A 27,429-nucleotide genomic window follows, 5' to 3' on the forward strand; every position below is an offset into this window, starting at 1 on the left:
GTCAAATCTTTTTTTTTTTTAATGGACCCTTTATTTTTTTAGTTGTATACATTTAACACAGCACTGTACTGTATTTGCCTTTTTTGTGTGTGTCTCTGCTGCTGCCTGATCCCGTTCTTCCGGTTCCAAATGAGGAGTGTGCTTGGCCAGGCAGTGTGTAACTCTGGGGTTCATAACTCTGAGGTTCTACGGTCGGTGAGAACTGGTTCTAGATGGATTAGCCCTGAAGCTCTGTACACGCTCCCCTGCTCCCCACACCCACTGCCTTTAAATGGCCACAGGCAGGTGGCTTCTGGCCTGGCAGGCTTTGGGGATAAAGGGGGCACACAGCTGCCTTTGGCATAGGGTATGACCTGAATGCCAAGTTGGCTGGTGTGAGCATCAGTGTGGGGACATTCTGCGGGAAACAGTGGATCTGAGGGCACTGGACAGGAGAGGAGGCTGGTTCCTTTCCTGGGTGTCTCCGTCCTGGGTTATAAATCCGAGGAAGGCAATAAGAACTGAATCCTGAAATGACTAAAGAGGCGGAGGAGTTCTCTGCGGATCAGACTGGTGGGTTTTGTGTTCTTTGTACAAGTAAACAGCCAAGAGGCAGGTCAAGATGAGCTGGGATGAGGATGAAAGCCTCCATGGGAATCTTAGGGGAGGAGGCACTGAAGCAGGGGTCACAGGGCAATGTGCAGGTGATGGGGTGACAGGCAGATCTGAGATGAGGGTGGAGGAGAGGAAATGTTCCAGGGAGACACAAAGGTGATGGACGCTGGAAGCCAATGGATTGTCTGAGCCAAGGAATGAAGCAGGGCAGAGGGAGTTGTGTCTAAGCATGTTCCTCCCACCCAAAATAAGTGTTTCTATCAGCAAGACACATCTGTCATATTTCTAGGGGGCTTCACAGCCTTTAGCTAAGCACCAGGAAACGTCAGCATTTATCTGAAGAACAATGAGCTGTAGCTCTGTTGACCTGGTCGATCTAGACAGTAATGGCAGCTAAGGACATGGCATTCAAGGCATTGGACAGTCTGTACAGCTGAGTAGAATCAGTGTAAGTGTTAGCAACAGGCAGAGCAGAGAGAAGGGGGAGAGAACTGAACTGTGCGGTGCACCCCACGGAGGGGGAGTGTGATGGGGCACTCACTCCTGTCGGCTGGGTATGACTCAGCAACCCCCTTTTCCCTGCTCCTGGTGCCCCCTGTACGTTGTTGGCCTCACGCGGTGGGTCTTCAGTGGCTCAGCCTTCCAGCTACGTCACGCAGTCAATAGACGAATGGATGAACCCTTTCTGGGGTGACAAAGCTCAACAAAAGGTTGGCTCTCACCAGGGACTTCAGCCCGATCTCTGGGCCGGCTTGAATTCCAGCCCCCTTCTCAGTCTTTTAGTAGAGAGTCTTGTCCCCGTTTCAGGACTGAGGCCACTTCCCCACTGGCCAGTGAGGGGGCCCCAGGCCACCCCTTCTCCAGGTCCTAACACAGGGACCCTGTAAGCAGCAGCCACATTTCCTGGGCCTCGTCCCACCTGGCCTTTCTACCCGTGTGCGTTACCTTACGGCTAGAGCTCTAGCTCTGAGCTGAGGTTCAGCTAATGCAGCCTCTGGTGCTCCTGTAGCCAGAAACTGAGCACCTCACCCCTGCAGGGCCTTTTATCTGAGCCTGCTGGGCTCGGATTGGCTGCTTCTAGGCAGGCCTGGAGGACCTCTCTCTGCTACTCCTTCCTGGGGCGCAGTGTGGTGGGACCACAGGGCTCCCAGCATGAAGGCCTGGTGCACCCCGTGACAAGGAATCTCGCGGGAAAGGGAAGCTGGTGTTGGTGTCACTAGGCCTGAGTAAACCAAAGTTGTGACTTTGGGCCTGAAGTGAACCAAAGTTCTTACATGCTGTGAACTTTAACCAACCTGCATGCTAACAGCCTAAAAGCAGAATATGTGAGAGTCAGCTTTTTAGCAGACAGCTGCAGTCCCGCTGAAACTAGCAAAAGTAGTGAGAAGGCGGGAGGAAAGGGGGGAGAAGGCTTCTGTGCCTGAAGCTGACAAGGCCAACAGATAAGCTTGCGAATGGGAACCTTTCTAACACGCTGAGATGTAATGTTCAAAGTAACTGCTGTTGGGAAGGGAGGGGTGAGGGGGAAAACCGAACAAAAGGCTTACACAAACAAGGGGGGTATAAATGCTGGGACCCCGCCTGCGAGCGGGTGTGCAGGATTTGAGATGCTTTTTCTCCCTGGCACCTTATTTGGGCTCAAATAAACGTGGTTTTGCTTCTCCACCCTGGTGTGATAATTAGTGCGATGCACACCGGGCAACGAACCTGCTGTTGCTCCGCCTCGGGCTCTTTGAGCCGGCAACACTGGGGTTCGTGGTGCTGCGGGTAGCAGGCCCGGCTGGCTGAAGTTTTGCACTGCGAGCACAGAGAAAGAGGAGGCTGAAGCCTTCTTCAGCAGGAAGAGAGAGGTTGCTAAGTATGGGACAAAAGCTGGGTCTGTGCTTTGCACTGAACAAAGTGCAGACTGAAATGGGCCAGCCGGAGAGGTGACTGCAAAGAGGAGGGAGATCTACTTTCCAAGGAAGGGAAGGGCGGAAGTAGGGGGAGGCTAGAGGTGGGGAGGCCATGGGGAGGCGTCTCTAAAAGAGGCTGGACAGTGGCAGATTTGAGGGGGTCGGGGGAGGAATAAGGGAAGTGCCAGCAGGCCCCAAGGGTAGGGAGGCAGCAGGGGTCACTCTGGAGGAGGGGACGGTGGCAGAGCGTGGAGAGCGCAGCTGTGCCTGGCTCTGAGCTCTCGGGGGCTCTTTGCCCCAGCTCCCCGTGGAGGGGTTTGAATACGTCCACAGTCTCCGCTGGTCTTTTTCTTGACTGGGGGAAGAGAAAGCGGAGGCACCTGCCCAACATCAGTACGTGTGACATTCGAATGAGAGGTCACTCCCAGTGGCCTGTGAGGAAATAATTCACGGTGACACTTACATCATCACACCTGGGCCTCCGCGCTCGCACTCCCCTGCTGTTGACACTTCTCAGAGCCATTGTTGCCGGCTCATCTCTGCATCGTGTACACACAGGTCACAATTTTAAAGTTTTCATCACAGCCATCACTAGAGACTTAATTCTTGTTAAAGACAGTTCAGATTCTGGAGCCCAGTTTGAGAGAGGTGCTGCTGTGTTGTACTGACACACACCGGCTCAATCCAAGGATCGAAGAGAGGAGTTGGCAGAGGAGCCGGGAATGAGTGGCATCAGTAGGGTGCCTGGTGGAAGACGGGGGGAGAAAGGCGGGTGAATGTTACAGTGGAAGGGCGCGAAGGAGGTGGTGGATGGAGGAGATTGGGAAGCGTTTGAAGGGAAAGGGGAGGTCTTTGGAGGGCCGCGAGGGCACTGATACAACGAGGAGGAGGACAGGAACTGCCGTGCCAGCCAGATCTATGTAGTCCAGTCTCCAAGTCCTGTCTAGGACAGTGGCTAATACCAGCTGCTTCAGAGACACCTGGTGGCCAGTTGTGGTACAAGATGCCCGCTGTCATCAGATGTCACCGGTGTGGTGTTTTGATCTGTTCAATGTTGATAACAGTCGGCTGCATGTGTGTGGTTCTCCCTGTGTGCTGCCCCGGCTCTGCAGATCGCTGGCACCGCAGATCTCGAGCGAGCCGCCCAATGACCACAGACTCTGATAAGGTACGAAGGCATCCGGCCAGATTTATTGCCAAACGAAGCACAGTGTCTAGCTCCCCGGATCAGATGTCTACAGTTCTGCTAGTACATACGTGCTCCCTGGCAATGGACTGACTCAGTCAGTGGCGGGATTTACCACTGCCCCCTAAGTCAGACAAAGACATCCACTCAGGGACGCATTCTTATACATGGGTACAAACAAGTTACACATCACTCCTGACGTATTGAGGTGCAACCCCTCCATGCAGTAAGGTGCCACCTCTCACCTTGTACATGTTGGTTTGAACAAAACAACTCTAGCCATCATATTCCCCTTTTGCCCCTGTCATTGGGATGGGTCAGCCTGTTCCTTGTTATGTGGGGAATGTGCAAGTATCGGAGTGTTCTTGGTACCATCCTGGCACATGTTTATAGCTCTAGTGTCCAGTACCTCTTAGGTATGTGTATTTTTGCAACATCAGCCCTTTCCTTGCCAGCTTCTGTGAGCAGGGCCTGCCTCTGGCTCACAGCTTTACTTTGCTTTACGTTAACAAAGTCTTGACCATGACTTTAGTTCAGGCCTTAGGTCTAATACCGGGCCTCTGATATAAGGGTTAGATGTTTCAGGGCCTCATCTTACTACACCCACATAGAGGAAGTTTCTGCCTGACCCCACCCATCACTTGGTGCTTGGCTTATGTTCTGATGCAGGGCAGTTGATATCGCTCTTGTTTTAATCCTGTCTGCATGTCGCTGTTGATGTTCTCATTATCCAGATAAATGTCTAATCCTTTTTTAATCCTACTTAAGCCTTTGTTGTGGCAGTGAGGTTAGTTGGGCAGAAGACAGTTGTGGTTTTTATTTTTGACTGTCATCTTTTACGGACGTGGCAATTTGCCCTTGAGGAAGCAGAAGCTGAGCAAGGTAGATCTCACCAGAGATGCATGTTTATTATTTAAGAATATGTACTAGTTTATGACATGCATTTCTAATGTACCCTTCACGCCGGAATCTGGCTAGACATCGGATTCCCCTAAAGTCCAATTTGCAATTGCACATGTAATTTCCCCCAAAAGAAAGTGCACCCCCTGTAGTCTCACTTCAAGGTGAATTTAAGGTTCTGGGCCCAGTGGGGAAGTGAACTCGGGGTCCCCATAGTAGGGCCCAGCGTGCCAGTCATGTGGAAAGGCTGGAATGGGCAGCTGGATGGGCAGGAAGCACAGAGCTGGGACAGCTGGAGTTGTAGGCCAGTCCCAGTGAGAACGTGCAGCCGCCCCCTCAGTCCGCACCACAATCAGGGCTGGACAGACTCTCTGCTGCACTCACCTGAGGGAGGGAGGAAGGGTTCCCCCAGCTCCAATACCTCCCCAAGAGCCTAGGCCTGGGTGATCAAAGCAGCCCCTGCAGTGACTTGTGAGCGGCCCGCAAAATTCAAACTCTACTTCCTAGAACTTATTGGGAGGTGTTAAGGCTAGAAAGGACCATCATGATCATCCAGTCTGACCTCCTGCATAACACAGGCCAGAGATTCTCTCCTGCAATTTCTGCATCGAGCCCTTAACTTCTTGTTGAGCCTCAGCAGATCTCTAGTCTTTATTTAAAGACTTCTGGGGAGGGAGAATCCACCATGTCCCCAAGTAAATTATTCTAAAGCTTAATAACCCTCAGTGTTAAACATGTTCACCTTCTAGTTTACATTGTTCTAGCTTCAGCATCGAACCACTGGATCTTTGCTGCTAGATTAAAGAGCCAATTACTCCCCAGGTAGGTTGCTTATAGACCATGTTCAATTCCGCTCTGAACCGTCTCTTGGATAAAGTAAATAAGTTGAGTTAGTCTCTTTCACTGCAAGGCAGGTTCTTCAGACAGATCATTCCTAGGGCTCTTTTCCAAACTCTTTCTAATTTGTCAACACCCTTTGTGAAGTGTAGACACCAGAACCAAACACAGTATCCGGTAACAGTCTCACTAATGCCGTAGATAGACTTACTACCATCTCCCTGCTCCGACTTGATGGGCTCCGGTTTACACATCCCAGCATCACATATTTCCTCTTAGCTACAGACTTGCACTGGCATTCATGTTCAGTTGGTTATCTGCCATGACCGCTAAATCCTTTTCAGTCACTGCCTTCCAAGATACTGTCTCCCATCTTATAACTTCCTGTCAGGGTGGTTAAGCTCTGGAATAAATTGCCTAGGGAGGTTGTGGAATCTCCATCGCTGGAGATTTTTAAGAGCCGGTTAGACAAACACCTGTCAGGAATGGTCTAGATAATACCTAGTCCTGCCATGAGTGCAGGGGACTGGACTAGAGACCTCTTGAGGTCCCTTCCAGTCCTATGATTCTGTAAGTCCGACCTACATTCTGTGCTGAAGTGCACTTTGTTCAACTGAACCTACCTTACTAAACAATCCAGATCAGTCTGCATAGTTGACCTGTCCCCATCATTATTCACCACTCCACTAATTGTTGTGCTATCTTCAAATTTTACCAGCAGTGACTTAATATTTTCTGCCAGATCACTGATGCTGAAGAGCACTGGGCCAAGAACCAGTCACTGAGAATCCCCCTTAGAAACATATCTACTATATGGTGATCTCCCATTTGCAATTACTTTTAGTGATCTATCAGAACTTCAGCAGACTCATGGGGGTCTCCTCTTCCCCTCTCTCTCTCCCCCCCTCCCAGGACCGAACATTGATCTCAATCAATGTAGCCAGGTCACTCATTCTGTCTCCTGGCCACGCCTTGTCCTTTCTCTTGCTGGGTTCTGCTCCTCTCTTTTCCTGTTCTGGAATCCTGGTTTCTTTCCCTTTCTCTGTTTCCGCATCCGTTTCACTGCAGGGGAGTTTCTCCCTCTCACCTTAGTCCTTTCTTTCTGCGTGTTGTTTTCTCCCACTCTGGATACCTTCAATACCTACTTTCTTCTCTCACCTTTGTCACTTCCTTCCCCTCCCCCAGGCTGAATTTCACCTTCAGTCTTCTTTTTTTAAAATCATCCCTGATCCCCCCATCTCTTCCTCCTCCCCCTTTTGTTCTCGCCCAGTTTCTCCTTCCTTTCTCCACTGCCTGTTCCACGCTAACGCACACCCAGTGACCCAGGCACTCACCCACCTGCCTAACCCACCCTCTGCTGTATCCACACCTACTCCCTGCCCCCTCCATTCACACCCACCGCTGACTGCATCTCCTCTCTCTCACTCATCCACCCACCCCACTGTTGCACTCCCTCATACACACAGGCACCACCACTCCCCCCCACACTCTGGGCTTGGCTTTGCTGACAGAGAGGTGTGGGTTTACTGCAGGGTCACTAACATGGTTGTGTTAGCTTTCCCGCCGCAAACCAGTGTGGTGTTAGTTATCCTGCAGTAAAACCACAGTGGAGACGCGGTGTGGCAAACCAGCCCCAGGCCGGGGGAGAGTTCTGGCCTCACCTAGCTACCTCCAGGGGTTCTCTCACTGTCGAACAAACACACCCTCTCAGGCGGTGGAGGCAAAGCCTGGGCCCTGGCCCCCATAAACACATCTCCCCATGCCTGCTCCACCCAGCCCCCACCCCCTCGCTCCCCTGCCATTCGCCTCCCCCACTGCTCCCCACATGCCTCCTACCATGCTCCCTCCCTCAGCCCCTGCCACCCCACATCTCCTCAGGCTCTCCCCTTGCCCACCTCACCTGGCCCCCCATCTGCCCCATGCCACCCCCACCTCTCCTCAGGACCTCCCCTTGCCTGGCCCACCTGGCCCCCCATCCCCTCACTCCCCTGCCATACACCTCCCCCACATGCCTCCTACCATGCCCCCTCCCTCGGCCCATGCCACCCCCACCTCTCCTCAGGCTCTCCCTGGGCCCCCCATCCTGCGGGCCTGGCCAGGCCTCTCTCCAAAGCCCCCTTGGGTAGCCCACAGAAGCACTGTGTGTGGGGGGAGGGGCAGTGGGGCTGGGCCCCCCCAGCAGGCCGGGACTGCTGCAGCATCGCTCCCCCCACTGCAGGGGGCGCCGCTCCGCCAGGCCGCGGCTCTAGGGAGCGATGGGTGGAGCAGTGCTAGGCCAGGTGGCGCTCTAGCCACATCTCTATGGTCATGGGTGGGGTGGAGACGGCGCTCTAGGCAGCGTCTCTGTGCTCCGGCTGGTTGCTAGGTGGGGCGGTTGCTAGGTGGGGCAGGGCCAGGCCTGTGGGTCAGACAGTCTAAGGCAAACTTCCCATTCATTTGCAGCAGAAATTCACCTAGCTTCAGTTTTAAGCCATTAGCTCTGGTTCTGCTGTTGTCTGCTGCACTGCTGAAGAGCCCTCTCCAGCAGAGGCCTTCTCCCTGCATGGTTACCTATAGACTAGTATCCAGTCACTCAACTTTTTCTTTGGCTTAGCAAAGCGATTGAGTTTCTTTAGTCTCTCCCTAGAAAGCTGGTTCCCCAGATCTCGGCTTGTTTTTGGGGCTCTTTTCTGAACTCTTTCCCCTTTTCAACAACCTTTAAAGTGTTGGCACCAGAACTGGCCCAACTGTGAGGTTCAGATACTGCATTAGTGGGAGCCGTAGAAATACCTAGATAGATTTTTCAAGAGCAGTGAATCTCAAGCTTTTCCATTAGGGACCCACAAGATCCCCAATCCTATTTAGCAATATGGATAGGGCAGGGTGGTATCATTCCCTCCTGCCCCCACTCCCCATTTGTGACCCTCCCACAGCTGGAGATTCCCCTCTCTAGGCCCCCGCCCCTGGCAGGGTAAACAGGAGTCACTCATTGTCAGCTCAGACAAGAGGGACCTGCTGGCCCTAGGCTGGCCTAGGGCTAAATCAGATGCAGAGGTGTAAAGACGTCACGTCCACATTTTCAAATAGAAAAAGCTGCTCGGTGTCACTGCTGGTTGTGCTGCCTGGACTCTGTGCGCTGCTCCCAAGTGAGGCGACTCAGACTGTAGGATGGGGAATCAAGCAGCAAAGGACAGCAGGATTCTTCCCCTTCTTCAGCTTTTGTTTCAATCGTTAATGTGCCCAAGCTCTGCAAAGTAGCCCTGGGCTTCCTATTATTTATTTGTGTAACCCTTCTGCCAGGCCGAATTGATAGCAGCAAGCGCCAGGTTCAATACCTAGGGGTCCCTTCCCAACAATGTAATGCAAACCAGCTCGAGCCCCCACCCAGCGACCTGGTAAAATCTTACACACACCCCTGGGCGCCTCAAAAAGGCACTATTTCCCCTCTCACAAGCAGAGTCTCAGTGTAGCAGAAAATGTTTAACATCATGAGATAAACAACATAGCATTAAACTGGAGAAACACCTCAACTAGGCCGTGTCCTTTTCCCTGGGCTCTTGAGTCCAGCAACCCCAAAATCACCCCAAGACTCCAAAGTCCAATACCTCAAATGTCCCAAGAGTCCAGCAACCCAAAAGTCTCTGTTCTGGGTCAGTGCAGCCCCAGAGTTCAAGAGTCTATCTGCAGGGGTTCCCCCCCGCACCAGCCTGGGTAGAAAGGGGCACCTTACGTGGTCCGGGGCTGACTGCCCAGCCTCTCCGTGAGATTCTGCTTCCACTTTCCCCACGAACTGCTCAGCTCCGCTCCACCAGTTGTTCTGCTCCACCAGCCGACCTGTGATCCGCTCCAGCTGTCCCCACAAACTGCTTGGCTCCGCTTGCTCCGTGGGCCACTCCAACCATCCCACAAACTGCTCTGCTCCGCTAGCTGCTCTGCTCCACAATATAGCTTCAGGCTCCCCCACTAGCTAGCACAGCTCAGTAACCTGTATCTTAGATTCTTAAAGGAATCAAAAATCAGCTCTGATATTCAACATTGGAGAGAGAAGAGGGTGCAATTGGTGCTTCTGGATCACACAAGGAGCCCACTCCCTTGTCTAGCGAGTGTCACTCAATTGATGGTGAGACTCCCTGTCACAAAGCAGTTTCACAGTTCCTCATCCACACAATCAGGGTGACAACACTCCACTCCTCCCACCCCAACAACAAAGAAACTGGGGATCCCACAGCTGCCAAAGCAACCATCCCAGGCTGCCGTGGGCTATACCAGGTGGGGTGGGTGTGCCTATGCAAACACGATCAGCCCCTGAAATTCTTTTCCACACTCGCCATAATTCACCACCAGATGTCAGGGTAGACTCATCCCGACTCTGCTTACATTTGTATTGCCACAGTGCCTAGGCAGCCCCAGCGTGGCCTAGGACCCTCCTTGCGTTTTGTTCTGGGTTTGTGCAGCACCTGAGTCCCTGTACATGAAAGCTCAGAAGAGAGGCCGAGCTGAAGCTGTGACGGAGCGATTCTGGCGGGACCCAACTGAGAGTGCCAAATCAGGACCAATTGCAGACAAGCAGTTACACAGGGCAGTTACTTTTTTCCACCTTTAAGCAAACCACCACAAGCCAAACCAAAAAGACAAAAAGGACTTCAGGTCTCACCCTACCACAACACCACACAAGCAATTTCTTAACTCTCCAGTCTCCAGTATCACACCCAGTGCACTGGTCCTGGGGATAAATGGGGGAAAAAAACCAACACCCCAAAAAAAAAAAAAAAAAAGAAATCTCCCAGGAGGCCCAGACCCACCCCAGTCAATACACACATCAGATCCCACACAAATCGCACCAGCCAATCCTTTAGAATCTAAAATCTAATCTAAATTATTTAGGTTAAAAAAAAAAAGGAGAGAAAGAGAGTAGAGAAATGGTTAAAATGAATCAATTACATACAGTAATGGCAAAGTTTTAGTTCAGGCTTGCAGCAGTGATGGAGTAAACTGCAGGTTCAATTTGTCTCTCTCTGAATGCATCGCTGGGATGGGTCCTCAGTCCTGGTGTAGAGCTTCAGTTTGTAGTCAAAGATGGAGAGAAGCATCAAGCCTTATATAGGCTTTTCCAGGTGTAAGAATCTCTTTGTCTTCACTTCACTGAAATTGTTCTAGATGGAGCCAAGATGGAGCCTGGGCCCAGTCCCCTGCTACTCTGCTGAGTCGTGGCTGTCCTTCTCTTCATTCTCCCATCCATTGTTGTGCTGACGGTCGGTCCTGTCCCATCAATCAAACAGGCTAGGCAGAGCTAGCACTTGTCTGGGAGGCTTCCCCTTCCCAGAAGCACAAAACAAACTTGAACACAGCATCAGAGCCAACATTCCATAACTCAAACAAAAAAAAATGATACAGATATATAGACATAATTATAATCAGCAAACCAGAAACCTGGTACCTTTACTTTATATGACCCCCTTTACTTAGGATTTGGAGCCACTACAGGACCTTGGTTGCAACCCATGTTCTATATGGTCCCCATTTATATCAATAACGTCACAGAAGCCCACCACTGTACTGCTTTTAAGCATTTCACATTCTCTGCCCAGACTTGCTTGGGCTCCATAGTGGTGAGAGCAGCTCCCAGCCTAGGTAGTTATTACATTTTCCATGTGAATAAGAGCGGGCTCCTGCTCTCAGCTCCCTTTTATAAGCTTGGCAAGAGCTGCAGAATGTGATCTGGCTTTGGGATGCCTCATGAGGTCTGCGGGAACAGAGATTTTCTCCTTTGGGGGCACACAAACATGCGGCACTCCGTAAAAAGGAAAAGAACAGCAAAATTCCTGGACTCTTTTCTTTTAAAGTATTAATGTCAAAAGACAGTTTCAGTGGGGTCCTGCCAATACCCCCCAGAATACGACTTCCCTTAAAAATTCCAGCCCATCAGGAAAGAGCCCCAGCTATTAAGAAGTCTGACATGAACTCTTGAGGGATGCAGCCAGCCCCCTGGTGTATAATCGCCCTCCCTCTCGCTAGTAGTAGAAGGTCTTTGTTCAGGGACCTGTCTGGTCTAGGACACGGCCTCTTCACTCTTGGATGCTATAACCGAGAAATGGTAATAGGTGGAGATCACAAGCATCTGATGAGGAAAGACGCATGCTCCAGCGGAGGGGGTGCCATAGATGGGAGCCCCATAACCACAGCTGGGGAGCATGCTGCTCAGACCACTCAGGGGGCAGCTAGCAGAGAGAGGAAGGTGGCGAATCTGCTGCTGCACAGAGCCCGACGTTCTGCTAGGGGCAGAGAGGCTAAAAAAGCGTGAGGAGGAGTAACTTCCTTCTCCTCAACACTGCCCTTAAAGATGGGGTGGGGGAGGGGGATTAGGTTAATACCCTGAGGAGCACAGCTCAGACCGCTGCTGGGCTGAGGCTGGGGAGTGCAGCCTCATAAATGCAGAACCTTGATGTCACAATCAGCCTGAGCTTCCCATTGGCTGCAGCAGCTGTTAATCAGCAGTGGAGGAATGTGATGGGCTGCTGATGAGCTCCTGCCCCGCCCTCCTTCCCCCAGCTAGCAGCAGGTACTGCAGGTGTGAAGTGGAGGAGGAGCTATTGGATTGCTGAGACCATGGTGCAGCTGGGGCCGTCTCTCCTGCAGCGATAAGGTACGGCTGAGGCTTTGTTAGCGGGGCAGAGGTCCGGGAGCTGGGGCGCATGCAGAGCCCCATGGCAGGCCCTGGACAGCTGCCCCATGGAGAGACCCTTGCTTAGAGCAAGCAGAAGGACACTCATGGTTCGGTTCCTTCGTCTATCACGGGTGCACACGCTGCTCAAGCAATACAGCTGCACTAGGGCCCCTCTGCTTGGGGGGCCCCCAGGGGAGCTCAGCGCTCAGCAGCCAGCTGCAGCCCTGCAGTAGCTCCAGGGCCGAGAAGGGGACTGTTGTAGCAGCGTAGATAGAACAAATGGGCTAAAGGCGTTAACATTACCCAGTCACTGTCCACCATCAAGTAAGGTGCAGGGTTTCTATGCAGAGACCTCAGCCTGCTTGGTACCATGGCCAACACACCCCTAAAAATCCCTTCAGCCTTTTATTAAAGATCCAGAAAAAACAGCGTTTCAAATGTTAACATGAAAGCCTTATTTTACACCCTCCCTCTTTCCCCATAGCTGGGGAGAGGTGGTAGGAGGAATGTCAAACATGGGGGCCTGTCTTTTAGATGGTACCAAAGACAGCAATAACTCTTCTTTGCGGGGAGAAGCTCGCTGAGATGAGCATCAGCTGGGGCTGCTGTTAAAATCTGATTTGGTTTCCTAGAAGACACAACACACACAAGAGGGGAGGGAAACGAACAGCAGAGATGGACAATACAGCTTCTGTGTCCGGCTGTGATGGTCACTTGCAACCTCATGGCTGTGGGAAAAGAAAAAACCCACAAAAATGAGGAGGTTAGTTAAAAGGTACAGCACCTAAAGTAAAATCTCTGCAAGCTGCATGGACATTTTTTTTAAAGAGACCATAATAGACACTCAGCTTACATGTATACCCCAAAGTAAAAAACATAGTAAGAGAACCAAAAAAGAGCCACCACGGCTAAACAAAGTCAAAGAAGCAGTGAGAGGCAAAAAGGCCTCCTTTAAAAAGTGGAAGTTAAATCCTAGTGAGGAAAATAGAAAGGAGCATAAACCCTGGCAAATGAAGTGTGAAAATATAATTAGGAAGGCCAAAAAAGAATTTGAAGAACAGCTGGCCAAAGACTCAAAAAGTAATAGCAAAAAACATTTTAAGTACATCAGATGCAGGAAGCTGCTAAACAATAAGTGGGGCCACTGGACAATCATTCAAGGATGGTAAGACCATTGCAGAGAAACGAAATGAATACTTTGCATTGGTCTTTGCGGTTGAGGATATGAGGGAAATTCCTCAGATTTGTCACCTAAAAGAATGGCTCAAGTCTGGGAACTGTCCCAGACTGAGGTGTCATTAGAGGGGGTTTTGGAACAAATTGATCAACTAAACAGTGAATTGCAGGACTACTAACTGTTATCTGTAACTTATCATTTAAATCAGCTTCTGTACCAAATGACTGGAGAATAGCTAATGTGACACCAATTTTTAAAAAGGGCTCCAGAGGTGAGCAGTTATAGGCTGGTGAGCCTGACTTTAGTACTGGGCAAACTGGTTGAAACTATAGGAAAGAACAAAATTGTCCGAAACATAGATGAACAGAAAGTGTTGGGGAATCGTCAATATGGCTTTTGTAAAGGGAAATCACGCCTCACAAATCTACTAGAATTCTTTGAGGGGGTCAACAAGCATGTGGACAAGGGGGATCTAGTGGAAACAAAAGATAGGAATAAATGGAAAGTTTTCAATGGAGAGAGGTAAATAGTGATGTCCCCCAGGGGTCCGTACTGGGCTCAGTCCTATTCAACATAGTCATAAACAATCTGGAAAAAGGGGTAAACAGTGAGGTGGCAACATCTGCAGATGACACAAAACTACTCAAGATAGTTAAGTCCCAGGCAGACTGTGAAGAGCTACAAAAGGGATCTCTCAAAACTGGGATACTGGGCAACAAAATGGCAGATGAAATTCCATGTTGATAAATGCAAAGTAATGCACATTGGAAAACATCATCCCAACTATACATATACAATGATGGGTCTAAATTAGCTGTTACCACTCAAGAAAGATCTTGGAGTCATTGTGGATAGTTCTCTGAAAACATCCACTCAATGTGCAGCGTCAGTCAAAAAAGCGAACAGAATGTTGGGAATCATTAAGGAAGGGGTAGATAAGACAGAAAATATCATATTGCCTCTATATAAATCCATGGTACACCCACAACTTGAATACTGCGTACAGATGTGGTCGCCCCATCTCAAAAAAGAGATATTAGAATTGGAAAAGATTAAAAAAAGGGCAACAAAAACAATTAGGGGTGTGGAATGGCTGCCGTATGAGGAGAGATTGATAAGACTGGGACTTTTCAGTTTGGAAAAGAGACGACTAAGGGGAGATATGATTGAGGTCTATAAAAGCATGACTGGTGTGGAGAAAGTAAATAAGGAAGTGTTATTTACTCCTTTTCATAACACAAGAACTAGGGGTCACCAAATGAAATTAAGAGGCAGCAGGTTTAAAACAAACAAAAGGCAGTACAACACACAGTCAACCTGTGGAACTCCTTGCTAGGGGACGCTGTGAAGGCCAAGACTATAACAGGGTTCAAAAAGAACTAGAGAAGTTCATGGAGGACAGGTCCGTCAATGGCTATTAGCCAGGATGGGGAGGGATGGTGTCCCTAGCCTGTGTTTGCCAGACGCTGGGAATGGGCAACAGGGGATGGATCACTTGATAATTCCCTGTTCTGTTCATTCCTTCTGGGGCACCTGCCCTTGGCCACTGTCAGAAGACAGGACACTAGGCTGGATGGCCCCTAGGTCTGACCCAGTCTGGCCGTTCTTATGACAACTTAGGGACAGTGTGTCTGCATCCACAACAGTCACTGCCACATTTCCCTGGCCTCCCTCCACAACTGGGGCAGGGACCTCCCAGCTCTGGGCCCAAAGCCACCTGCCTCCTCATCCGGCTCCCTCCTTCAGGCTGGCGTCCTCAATGCTGCTTGCAGGAGGGGGTCAGTAGCCATTGGTATATTGGTGCAAATTGGCACTGTTAGCTGTACCAAAACCTAAACCGAGTGGTCATGTGACTACAGTACTGTAACCCCTCAGTCCTTGCCCCCAGCCCTCGGCACCCCCATCCTTTGGGCAGGATCCACAGCTGCCTGCATCCCCAGTAAGGCACCTGTCATAGACTCACCATAGTAGAGCACCTCCTTGTGGTGAGAGCCGCCTCACAGTCCCTCTGCCTCTCTTCCTCCCAGCTCTGCAGTGATTTCCCCTCCCGGGGATGCTGAGACTGCAGCTGGGGGAGTGCGTCCCGGCCCAGGCAGACACTAGCAGCCTAGCCAGGGCCAGCACAAGCCAGCTGTCTGCCTACGTGCCCAGGGTGTCCATGTCACTTTGTCCACAGTACACTGCTGGTTTTAGCATCAAGCTGGGAAGCCCAGGCCCAGCTGCAGTGCGGATCCGCCCTCAGAGTCCTGCCCCATCTGAGGTGACAACATCCCAACACAGAGGAATGAAAACACTCCCTCCCTTCCTGGGCTCAGCCCTCCAACCCTCTCCTGGGCTCCACAAACTTCCTCCTCACTCTGTTACCCAGCCCTGCCCCCCACGGCTCTCTCCCCAGCACCTCCCAAGCCACCGACCCTCAGGGCTTCTCTCCCACAATCTTTTCTCCGGCTTCAGGAGTCTCCTTCTCCCTGCAGAGACAGTCCCAGTGTGCAGCCTTGGGTTCCTGTCCTAGAGGGACACCCCATGGCCCTCAGTCCTTCCTTTATAGGAACCAGCCAGGCTGGTTCTCCCCAGCTGGACCTAACCCATAATTAAGGGCTAATTGGACTTTTCCTTTAACCCTCTCACTGCCAGCGTGGCTGGGGTTTATGTCGCAGTGTCTAGGACACTGTGGTTTGCTCTAACATACTATAATAACGCTGCAGAGGGACGAGGACAGCGCAGAGGGGCGGGGTGGGGCATATCAGTGAGAGAGATGCCATTTGGGGGCTGCACAGAGTGGCAGAGGGGTGAGAGAATCGGGGTGGATTTCTGAACAGTGGCTGGGTTGAGGTCAGAACCTGGGTGAGCTGGACAGATGGACCATGCAGGCTCTGATGGGATGGTGATCGGTGCGGGTAAGAGAGGCCAGAGGGATCTGGCTGAGGTTGTCTGCTCGAAGCGAGTACGGGCTGCAGCTGGACTGAGTGAGGGGTGCCTCCCTTTGGGACCTGCAGGCTGGCCGCTCTCCTCAATGCCGTTCACTGCCTTTCCCCCCTAGAGTCCCTGCTGGCCTCGGCACAGGACCCACACCCGCCATGGTGGAGTACTATGAAGCCCTGGGCATTCCCCGCAGCGCCTCTTCTGACGACATAAAAAAGGCGTAAGTCCCACTTCCTTGGAGCAGGCATCCCGATGGCACCATCCCTCTGGGCATGCCAGCACTGTCCCCCAGGGGCTCTGGGCGTGGGCCGTCTAGCGATCTCCGTGGCCCACAAAGGAAGAAGGCAGCGCTGAGTCCCACCGTCATGTAACAGGACCATGGACAAACGCTCTTCGCTGCAGGGACCATGCCGCCCTCTCGGGAAAGGGGCCGTTCTTGGCCTGTGCTCTGCAGGGCTCAGACTAGATGGTCCTAATGGGCCTTGGAATCCAGGAATGGATGCTGAGGTGGCTGCAGGGCCAGGAGGGCGGTGGAGGTGGAGAGGGGCTGTCTGCCTGTGGTGTGAGCCAGGACACGTGGTGGGTGGGGGTTGGGGTGGAGGGGGCCTGGGAGCTGGCTCCCCGTAGTACCCTGTGCTGTGCATAGGTATCCCGTTCGGGGCTGCCCTTTACCCACTGAGCTGTGATAGAGACAGGGAGGGCGATGGGAGGGCAAAGGTGACCAGACCTACGGCAGTTGGAGTTACCCTAGAAGCCCTGCCTTTGACCCCAAGCCTGCTGCTCCTGAAATCAGGGTCTGCAGCAGGGCTGTGGTTCCACCTAGCCACCATTTGCTCACAGCCACGCTGGGCCCTAAGATCCCACCATTACCGCGGCCTGGCGGTTGTAGAAAGCCACATGGGGGGGAGGTGAGGGGACCGACACATGTTTAAAGCAAGAGAGCCCTCCTTCCTGGGCAGATCCTGCCGTGGTGTCCAGCACAAACCATCCCTGGTCCCTGCTGGAATGCCATAGCATGGCAGAGTTATTGTCATTCCTTAAAGCAGAGGTTCTCAAACTGGGGGGCTGTTTTCTGGGGTTGTGTGAGAAGCTTTAGGGAAAAAACAAAGCCCCTTACTGCGCACATTTTGCCCACAGCAATTAACAGGCGTCTACTTAAATCGCGGAGAAATCACACAGTTTTTGCAGATTGCTCGGGGCATAATGTGTTCATACAGTTGAATGTTCCATGTCACCCTTACTTCTGCGCTGCTGCTGGCGGCGGTGCTGCCTTCAGAGCTGGGTGCCTGGCCAGCAGCCGCCGCTCTCCCGCCACTCAGCTCTGAAGGCAGCACAGAAATAAGGGTGGCAATACCACAACTTCCCTACAATTAGGTTGTGACCCGTTTTGAGTCGGGACCCCTGGGTTGAGAAAAGCTGCTCACTTTGGTGGATCTCTGGTTAAGCTTGCATAGCATTATATGTATGTTAATCCGTTTGCTACGAGGTGGTGTGCACGTTTAATTGTAAGCATGGACCACAAGCACAGTTTTACTTGTGCTGTTACTACAATGGATCGTTGGCTCATTTGTGCAACAGAAAATAACAAAACAAAAAACCCAACTCAAGTGAAAAATAAAGAAGCCAAAACAGCTCCAAGTGAAGCTCTGCCGTGGTGGGAGATATTGAGAAGCAAGCCACACAAATAGTGAAGCGTGCTACAGATAAGGCTGTGACACGTGTAGTCTGTTGGGGGGAGTGGCCCCTCCCCCTCCGGGTCTGTGGGCGGCCAATCCGCCCCACCACGTCTCCGGGGGTCGCCTGGCATGGGGAATCAGCAGGGTCATGGGAGAGGTTAGCGCGGGTCTGTGATCAGGGCAGAGCGACAAACGGTTACGGAGGCCCAGCCCCTGGTTGGGGCGGGACAGTAGAGAGTCTGAGGGCTCAGGCCTGCCCTCAGGCTGGGCAGCAAACAGTCGGGCCTCTGTGACGATGCGGTTCTGGCGGGACCCAACTGAGAGTGCCAATTCAGGACCAATTGCTTAAACAGGGCAGTTACAGCCCAACCTCTAAGGGAAACCAAACCAGCCAGACAAAGAAGACTTCGGTTTTACCCCACTGGCTAACCACAAGTCACACAAGCAATTTCCTTAGACACTCCAGTCTCCCAGTATCACCACCAGTGCCACTCGTCCTGGGGATGAATGGTTATGAAAACCAACACCCCAGTAAAAGAAAAGGGTTCTCTCGATCCCAAAGGATCAAGCCCCAGACCCAGGTCAATATACACATCAGATCTTACCCACAAATCACGCTGTTGCCAATCCTTTAGAATCTAAAATCTAAAGGTTTATTCATAAAGGGAAAAAGGTGGAGCTGAGAGCTAGAATTGGTTACATGGAATCAGTTGCATACAGTGATGGCAAAGTTCTTAGTTCAGGCTTGTAGCAGTGATGGAGTAAACTGCAGGTTCAAATCAAGTCTCTGGAGCATTCCCCACTGGGATGGGTCATCAGTCCCTTGTGTAGAGCTTCAGTTTGTAGCAAAGTCCCTCCAGAGATAAGAAGCAGGACTGAAGACAAGATGGAGATGCGGCATCAGCCTTTTATAGGCTTTACAGCAAAATGGAGTCTGGAGTCACATGGGCAAGTCCCTGCACTTTGCAGAGTCACAAGGCGTGTCTGCCTTCTCTCCATGGGTCAGTTGTAGCTGATGGCCCTTAATGGGCCATCAAGCAGGCTAGGCAGATCTAACACCAACTTGTCTGGGATGTTTCCCAGAAACACAGCACAAATTTGAAATACAGACAGTACAGATCCAATACTCATAACTTCAACTACAAAATGATACAGACATATAGACACTATAATCCTAACCAGCCACCCATAACCTGGTCTTAGACACCTTATATGACCCCTTTACATAAGATTTGGTGCCTCTACAGGATCTTGGTTGCAACCATGTTCTATATGGTCCCAGATTATATCAATAACGTCACAGCCTCCTAGCTCTGGCGGAGGGCCGACAAGCGCAGGCGTCTTGCCTAAGCGAGGGGGAGGCTGCCACCCATGGCTTGGGGTGGCAATGGGGACACAGGGCCACCCACTCCACTGCACCCCGGCCCAGGGCCCTAGCAGTGGCAGAGCGGTCTGCCACTGGGTCAGCAGGGTCCTGACCGCAACACGCTGACTCACTCGCTGGCAGCGTTGCAGCCAGACCGGGGTTGGCTACCCCTGGGCCACTTCCCAGCTCTCCCTCCGGGCGTATCTGCCTTGGGAGAGGGTCATCCTGGTCATCAGGGAAGACGGCCTCTGTCAGCACTTGCAGCTCCTCTGGGCTCGGGTCCGTAAACGGCCCTGGCCAGTCCTCAGCCCCCTTGGGGTCTGCTGCAGCCTCCCAGCTAGGGAGCTCGCAGGAGGCATCTGACTCCTCTGGAGGCTGCCTCCCAACTGAGTTCTCCAGCCCAGCTTTTATACTTCCTGCCCCGCCCACTGACTTCTGGCGCGTGGGGTGAGCAACATGTGGCTCCGCCCACAAGGGCTCGGTGAGGGGCCCTGCCCCTCCGGGTCTGTGGGTGGCCAATTCGCCCCACTACCCATGGCATAAAGTCAAGCGGAGGAAATACCAAGAGGAATACACACAACACGGCTTCACCTACTTGCTGATTGGAAATGTGGCGCACCCACAGTGTGTCCTATGCTCAGAAGGGTTTGCACAAGAGAGCTTAAAACCCGTAAAGCTGCAGAGGCATCTGCAGCCCAAACACGCCACGCACGCCAATAAGCCAGCAACGTATTTCCCACGGAAAGAATGAGACCTTGAAGGTCAACGGGATGTTATGAACCAACAAACAACAACCGGAGCAAAAGCACTAACGGCTTCCTACAGTTTCCTACCTAATTGCTAAATGTAACAAGCCCCTTCTCCCCAGTGGGTGAAACACCATCCTCCGACTGCAGTAGCAATGTGTTGCATTGTGCACGGTGACAAATTTGCAACTCCACTTCAAGCCATTCTGTTGTCCAACAATACAGTTGCACGTCGCACTGATGATATTGCCAATGACATAAAGGTTCAGCTGATTGAATGGTTTAAACATAGCCCCAAAGATGCCTTACAACTCGATGGTTCTCCAGACATCGCTTATCCAGCTCAGCTGCTGGTGTATGTCAGTTGCAAGAAGATTTATTTTGCAATTCTCTTCATGGAAAGACAATGGAACAAGAAATATTTTGCAATCTTGACAACTTTATCCATGAAAAAGGACTGGAGTGGTTATGCCGAGTTGGTGTATGTACAGATGGGGCCAGTGCTGTGGAGGGAAAAGCTGGAGCGAAAGCAAAAGTTCTGGGAGTGGTGCCGCATGTTGTTTTCACACACAGGGAAATTCTGGCTTTCAAGACACTCAAACCAGAACTTGATTGTGTCCTGCTAACTGCAATAAAAATAGTGAACTTTGTTAAGTCTTGTCCCCTGAACTCGAGATTGTTCTCAAGGTTATGTAGAGATGGGATCAGAACAGGAGAAATCCAGGGGCTATCTCGAGAAAAAATCCTGATGCGTGTATTTGAGCTGAAAGATGAACTCCGCTTGTTCCTTCTTGACGCCGGCTCACCTTATGCAGAACTTCTGTCTGATTCCAAATGGCTTTCAAACCTAGCATATTTAGCAGACATTTCTGAGGAGCTGAATGTTTCACTTCAAGTGCCAATTTGAACCTTCTGCTATTAAATGATACAGCTGATGGCTTCCTGAAGAAACATACTCCAGGTAGAAGGGAATTCTCTGGATAGCTGTCTCAGTCACCCAGCCCAGGATGGAATTGCTCTGCTCCAAAAAACAGGGGCACCCAGCACACTAGTAACAACAGTGATGCCACTAAGCAGAAGCTCACTTAAAATTTCTGTTACTCTATATTTCGGTGGCTCTGTTTGAGCCACTGACTTACAGGTTTTAATAGTCAGTGAGAGTTGCATATTGATTGTTTTATTGGTATATGTACTTATGTGGTGGGATGGGAGACGTAAACTCCTACAGACACAAAGTACTCATCTGGATACTGGGTCCAGTTTCGGGCGCCACACTACAAGAAGGATGTGGAAAAATTGGAGTCCAGCGGAGGGCAACGAAAATGATTAGGGGTCTGGAGCACATGACTTATGAGGAGAGGCTGAGGGAACTGGGATTGTTTAGTCTGCAGAAGAGAAGATATGGGGGGATTTGATAGCTGCTTTCAACTACCTGAAGGGGGTTCCAAAGAGGATGGAGCTCGGCTGTTCTCAGTGGTGGCAGATGACAGAACAAGGAGAAATGGTCTCAAGTCGCAGTGGGGGAGGTCTAGGTTGGATATTGGGAAACACTATTTCACTAGGAGGGGGTGAAGCACTGGAATGGGTTCCCTAGGGAGGTGGTGGAATCTCCTTCCTTAGAGGTGTTTAAGGCCCGGCTTGACAAAGCCCTGGCTGGGATGATTTAGTTGGGGTTGGTCCTGCTTTGAGCAGGGGGTGGGACTAGATCCCTCCTGAGGTCCCTTCCAACCCTGATAGTCTGTGATTCTAAGTGCGGTGCAATAAAAGAAGTTTGAGAACTGCTGCCTTAAAGGGTGCTTGTGCCCCTCCTGGCACTTCGGGGAAAACCCCACGGCCACCATCAAAGGGCAACTTGTCCAATAAACCCCAGGGCAAGAAACATGCCCAGAGCAGGGAGTTATAGCCAGGAGATGCTGCTGCTCCTGAGCCAGGAAGTTCCCCATGCAGGCTGCAGCCTGGGCCCAGAGTCTGTCATTGCCTGGGGATGGAATTGCATTCGTCCATGGCAAGAACTAGGGTTGCCAGGCGTCCAGTTTTCGACTGAAATGCCCAGTTAAAAAGGGATCCTGGTGTCTCCGATCAGCACTGCTGACTGGGCTGCTAAGAGTCCGGTCGGTGGTGCAGCTCCCTGCCTGCCCTGGCTCCATGCAGCTCCTGGAAGCAGTGGCATGTCCCTGTGGCCCCTAGGTGCAGGGGTGGCCAGGGAGGCTTTGCGCGCTGCCCCAGCCCTGAGCGCCAGCTCTGCAGTTCCCATTGGCTGGGAACAGTGGCCAATGGCAGCTGCAGGGGCAATGCCCGCGGGCGTGGGAAGCACACGGAGCCCTCTGGCCACCCCTACACCTAGGAACTGGATATGTCAGCCGCTTCTGGGTAACCGGCGAAAGCGGTTGAGGGTGGGGGGAGAGCAAGCGACTGAGGGAGGAGGATGGTGTGAGCAGGAGGCGGGGCCTCGGGGAAGAGGCGGGGCCTCAGGGCAGGGGTGGGGCAAGGGTGTTTGGTTTTGTGTGATTACAAACTTGGCAACCCTAGCAATAATCTCCGAGCGGGGAAGGGGGAGCTACTCTGGATCCCGTGAGGAGTCACAGCCGGAAGACAGGCTCCCATGTCCAATGGAGCAGAGGTGACGTCCATGGGGTTGATCCGGACGCACGAATCAGACTGGTCAAGCCCTGACTGGAGACGTGGGACAACCTAAGGGACTGGGGCGATGCTGTGCTTGCCGGGGCATCTCCAAAGCCCAACCCGGCTCTCTAGGAAGATCCAGCCCTGCTTCCTGGTGAAGCAGAGCTTTGGGGAGTGAGGGGACAAGGGGATGATTCGACTGGGCGCAGCCCCTGGTGACAGGCACACTCAGGGATCGCTGCTTACTGCTGTCTCTCTCGACGCTGTCCAGGTACAGGAAGGCAGCGCTGAAATGGCACCCGGATAAGAACCCGGAGAACAAGGAACACGCCGAGCAGAAGTTCAAAGAGATCGCGGAGGCCTACGAAGTGCTGTCAGACAGTAAGGGACCGGCGTCTCCCCTCCCTCTAGGCTCGGGGTGGGTCCTGGCAGTGGGGGCCGGCGTCTCCCCTCCCTCCGGGCTCGGGGTGGGTCCCGGCAGTGGGGGCCAGCGTCTCCCCTCCCTCCGGGCTCGGGGTGGGTCCCGGCAGTGGGGGCCGGGGTCTCCCCTCCGTTCGGGCTCAGCGGGGGCCGGCGTCTCCCCTCCCTCCGGGCTCGGGGTGGGTCCTGGCAGTGGGGGCACACTCCCTGCACAGGGTGGGGTGGCCATGGGTCAGAGCAGGCTCTCAGGTCCTCTTGCTGCACTTGGAAGAGGAGTTTGCTCTCTCGGTTGCCCGCTGGGTTGCTCCCAGTGGGACGACTGTGTTACCCACTGGCCCAGTGGGTTAGCGACGGCGATGGAAGACCCCCTCCCACTCCGTGTCTGCGCTGACGCGGGGCAGCTGTGCCGCTGGAGCGGTTTAAGTGCAGACAGAGCCCAGTCCCCGAATGGTTCCTATCGCACAAGCCCGAGACCCCTGGGGATGGCCCTGGATCTCGCCAAAGCAGCCCGGGCGGCAGTCGCCATGTTCCGGGCCAGGAGGTGGTCTCCAAAGCACAGGAACACTGGCATCATTTGGCTCTTTGGCGATTTCATTCCCCGGCAGAGATCGGGACATTTAACTGCCCCGCATGAACCGAGCACCAGGACCTGGACGCTGGTCTTGTTCTCCTCCAGTCCTGCGGGGTGGCAGCGTGTACCTGTGGGTGTCTCCCCGCGTCGGTCATGCCCGTGTGTGCTGCCATCTTCTCTCAGCATCACCAGCCCGTCTGCTCCACAGCCCAGCCTCGTCCCTGGCTGGCACCTGGCACTACCCAAACTCTCCAGCCTTTTGCTCACCGAACACCCTGTCAGCTCCCTCCGCCGCCGCCCTGGGTGCTGCCCGGTGCGCTGGCCGGCTCCCTCCGCCGCCGCCGCCCTGGGTGCTGCCCGGCGTGCTGGCCGGCTCCCTCCACCGCTGCCCCGGGTACTGTCCGGGGCGCTCACCGCTCTCTCTCCGCCGCCGCCCTGGGTGCTGCACGGGACGCTCGCCGGCTCCCTCCACCACCGCCCTGGGTGCTGCCCGGGGCGCTCACCGGCTCTCTCCACCGCTGCCCTGGGTGCTGCCCGGGACGCTCGCCAGCTCCCTCCGCCGCCGCCCTGGGTGCTGCCCAGCGCGCTGGCCAGCTCCCTCCGCCGCCGCCCTGGGTGCTGCATGGGGCACTCGCCAGCTCCTCCGCCGCCGCCCTGGGTGCTGCACGACGCCGCCAGCTCCTCCGCTGCCGCCCTGGGTGCTGCCCGGTGCGCTGGCCGGCTCCTCCGCCGCTGCCCTGGGTGCTGTCCGGGGCACTCGCCGGCTCCCTCCGCTGCTGCCCTGGGTGCTGCCCAGCGGGCTGGCTGGCTCCCTCCGCCGCCACCCTGGGTGCTGTCTGGGGCACTCGCCGGCTCCCTCCGCCGCCGCCCTGGGTGCTGCACGGGACGCTCGCCAGCTCCCTCCGCCGCCGCCCTGGGTGCTGCCCCGGTCGCTGGCCAGCTCCCTCCGCCGCCGCCCTGGGTGCTGCCCGGGACGCTAGCCAGCTCCCTCCGCCGCCGCCCTGGGTGCTGCACGGGGCACTCTCCAGCTCCCTCCGCCGCCACCCGGGGTGCTGACCGGGGCACTCGCCGGCTCTCTCCGCCGCCGCCCTGGGTGCTGCCCGGCGCGCTGGCCGGCTCCCTCTGCCGTCGCCCCGGATGCTGCCCAGGGCGCTCGCCGACTCTCTCCGCCGCCGCCCTGGGGGCTGCCTGGCGTGCTCGCCGGCTCACAGGCCTGCGTGTCTCCCTTGACGCCAAGGCTGCCTCGCTCCCCCGAGCCGCAGACTCCGGGGTCACACAGGTCCGAGGAGCAGGCCCTCCCTGGGTGAAGTCGAGAACTGATCACTGCTTCTGCAGCCCCCTGGGGATCCTCTGGGAACCTGCTCTCCCTTACTAGATGGCCAGGGAGCCTGGCATAGGCCAGCCTGTGGCAGTCCCATGTCTGTTCCTCCGGCTGCTTCCCCATTTGCAGGCAGGCCCCCTCTGGCTCAGTACCGGGGCGGGGGCCAGCCTGGGGAAAGGGCCTCTGTGTCCGGACTCGGCTGAAGATGGGCTGGGTGACCTCTCGCTCCTTCTCCCTTCCAGAGAGCAAGCGCGACCTCTACGACCGCTACGGCAAGGACGGGCTCACAGGGGCAGGTGAGTGACCCACCCGGGGGAAGTGGCCTTTCCCGAGGACCGGTCTGGATGCACACCCTGGCCCAGGGGACTCCTTCCCAGCTGGGCGTGAAGCACCCTTGGTGCCCTGTGTAACGATGCTGGCTTTGGTGGGACCCAACTGAGAGTATCAGTTCAGGACAAAGTAATTAGAGCAGGGCAGTCACAGCCCCAGGCTGGGGTCCTTCACTACTGAGGCACCAAACCAGCCAAACAGAGAGAACTTCGGTCTCACCCCACTGGCCAACCACAAGTCACACAAGCAATTCCCTTAGACACTCCAGTTACCCAGTATCACCACCAGCACCACTCCTTGTGGGGATGAATGGTTATGAAAACCAACACCCCAGTAAAAGAAAAGGTTCTCCCGATCCCAAAGGACCAAGCCCCAGACCCAGGTCAATAGACAACTCAGATCTTACCCACAAATCACTGTGTTGCCAATCCTTTAGAATCTAAAGGTTTATTCATAAAAGGAAAAAGATCTAGATGAGAGCTGGAATTGGTTAAATGGAATCAATTCCATACAGTGATGGCAAAGTTCTTGGTTCAGGCTTGTAGCAGTGATGGAATAAACTGCAGGTTCAAATCAAGTCTCTGGAACATCCCCCGCTGGGATGGGTCATTCAGTCCTTTGTGCAGAGCTTCAGTTTGTAGCAAAGTCCCTCCAGAGGTCAGAAGCAGGATTGAAGTCCAGATGGAGATGAGGCAGCTTCCTTTTATAGTCTCTTCCAGGTACTAGGACACCTCTTTGTTCTTACTGTGGAAAATCACAGCAACAAGATGGAGTTTGGAGTCACATGGGCAAGTCGCGTGTCCCTGCATGACTCAGTTCTGTACAGGCCGTCACCATTGTTTACATGTTAGTTTGAACGTTCCCAGAAAAGCTCAGATATGGATTGGCGTCTCCCAAAGTTTATAGTCCATTAAGTGTTTCCTGATTGGGCACTTACTGAGAATAGTCCTGTCTCAAGAAGCTGACCAAATGCTTCGCTGACGCTACTTAGAATCAAAACATACACCTCTACCCCAATATAACGCTGTCCTCGAGAGCCAAAAAATCTTACCATGTTATAGGTGAAACCGCGTTATATCGAACTTGCTTTGATCTGCCGGAGCGCGTAGCCCCCCACCCCCCGAGCACGGCTTTACCGCGTTATATCCGAATCCGTGTTATATCAGGGTAGAGGTGTATTAAGCTACAAGTAGATAGCCAATATTCATAACTTCAGCTACAAAATGATACCCACATACAGAGAGCATAATCATTATCAGCAGATCATAACCTTTCCACAGACACCTCACTTGACAACCTTTGTACAATATTTGCTGCAAATATATAACAGTGGTTGCAACAATGATCTATACGGTCACAGGGTATGTAGTGGCCAGCGTCTGCTTTTCCCCCAGGGACCGGGGATCCCCGGGGTGGTGCCGGAGCTCCGGGCTTCACCTTCACCTTCCGCGGCGCAGACGAGGTCTTCAGAGAGTTCTTTGGGGGACGAGATCCTTTCGCTGACTTCTTTGGTGAGCATTAGTCCCGTCTGGCGTCCTCCTGAGGTGAGGTGGGCCAAGCCGTCCCCACGGCCCATCTGCTGCCCTGGGGGAGTGAGCCGGGAGCCTGACGTCCTGCCTGTGCAGGTCCAGTCAGCTGCAATACAGCCAGGCCTGGGAGCACGGCTGGAGCAGCCAGAGGGGGAGCTCGTCCCTTCACCCCGATGGGATCTCACCCTGGTCCAGCCCCGAGCATCATGCCCCCTTGGGCGAGCCAGGGGTGACCGGACTCTCCCAGGAGTGGGTGTGACACCCTCCCACCCTGAGATTTCACCCTGCCAGGCTCCCAGTGACTCATGGCTTGGGTCCAGCACCAAACCAGGCAGAAAGGCCTGGCTCAGGAACTCTCCCACCCCTCGGTGCTGAGGGCCCATGGCAGAGCCCCCAGGGATCATTGCTGTGGGTCGTTGGCGAGATTGGGCTCCGGTACAGAAAGACAGGAGACAGGGCTCATGCTCCACCGCAGAGCTGGTACGTTCCCTGTAGCCCCAGTGGGATGCTTGCAGCCTCTGGTCGTCCCCCATGGCCCCACACAAACGTTCAGCACTTCCCCTTGTTTCACCCCTTCCCAGTGTGGTCCCTCTGCCCGTCCCCCCTCCGAGCCGATGCTCTTTCCTCCTTGTGCAGATCACATTAGAAGCGCCTCCGGGCAGGGCCCTTGCTTTGTTCCTGTCTGTGCTGCTCT

General features: G+C 53.6%; 1 protein-coding gene across 3 annotated transcripts in view; it reads left to right on the forward strand.

The window, feature by feature from the left end:
* Positions 1-27,429, forward strand: part of LOC120374717 (dnaJ homolog subfamily B member 2-like) — a 99,461-nt gene that overhangs the window by 61,479 nt on the left and 10,553 nt on the right. The window contains exons 1-6 of one of the 3 annotated variants that reach the window (XM_039494817.1): positions 11,908-12,034; positions 12,688-12,818; positions 16,273-16,374; positions 22,836-22,945; positions 25,119-25,172; positions 26,601-26,717. In XM_039494817.1, coding sequence (XP_039350751.1) covers positions 12,811-12,818; positions 16,273-16,374; positions 22,836-22,945; positions 25,119-25,172; positions 26,601-26,717 — 391 coding nt within the window. In that variant the 5' untranslated portion in view covers positions 11,908-12,034; positions 12,688-12,810. Of the gene's footprint in view, positions 1-11,895; positions 12,035-12,687; positions 12,819-16,272; positions 16,375-22,835; positions 22,946-25,118; positions 25,173-26,600; positions 26,718-27,429 lie in introns of those variants that run through there. The other 2 variants (XM_039494819.1, XM_039494818.1) reach the window with 2 other exon arrangements.

The sequence above is a fragment of the Mauremys reevesii genome, linkage group 11, assembly GCF_016161935.1.
Source record: "Mauremys reevesii isolate NIE-2019 linkage group 11, ASM1616193v1, whole genome shotgun sequence".
Taxonomy (NCBI): domain Eukaryota; kingdom Metazoa; phylum Chordata; order Testudines; family Geoemydidae; genus Mauremys; species Mauremys reevesii.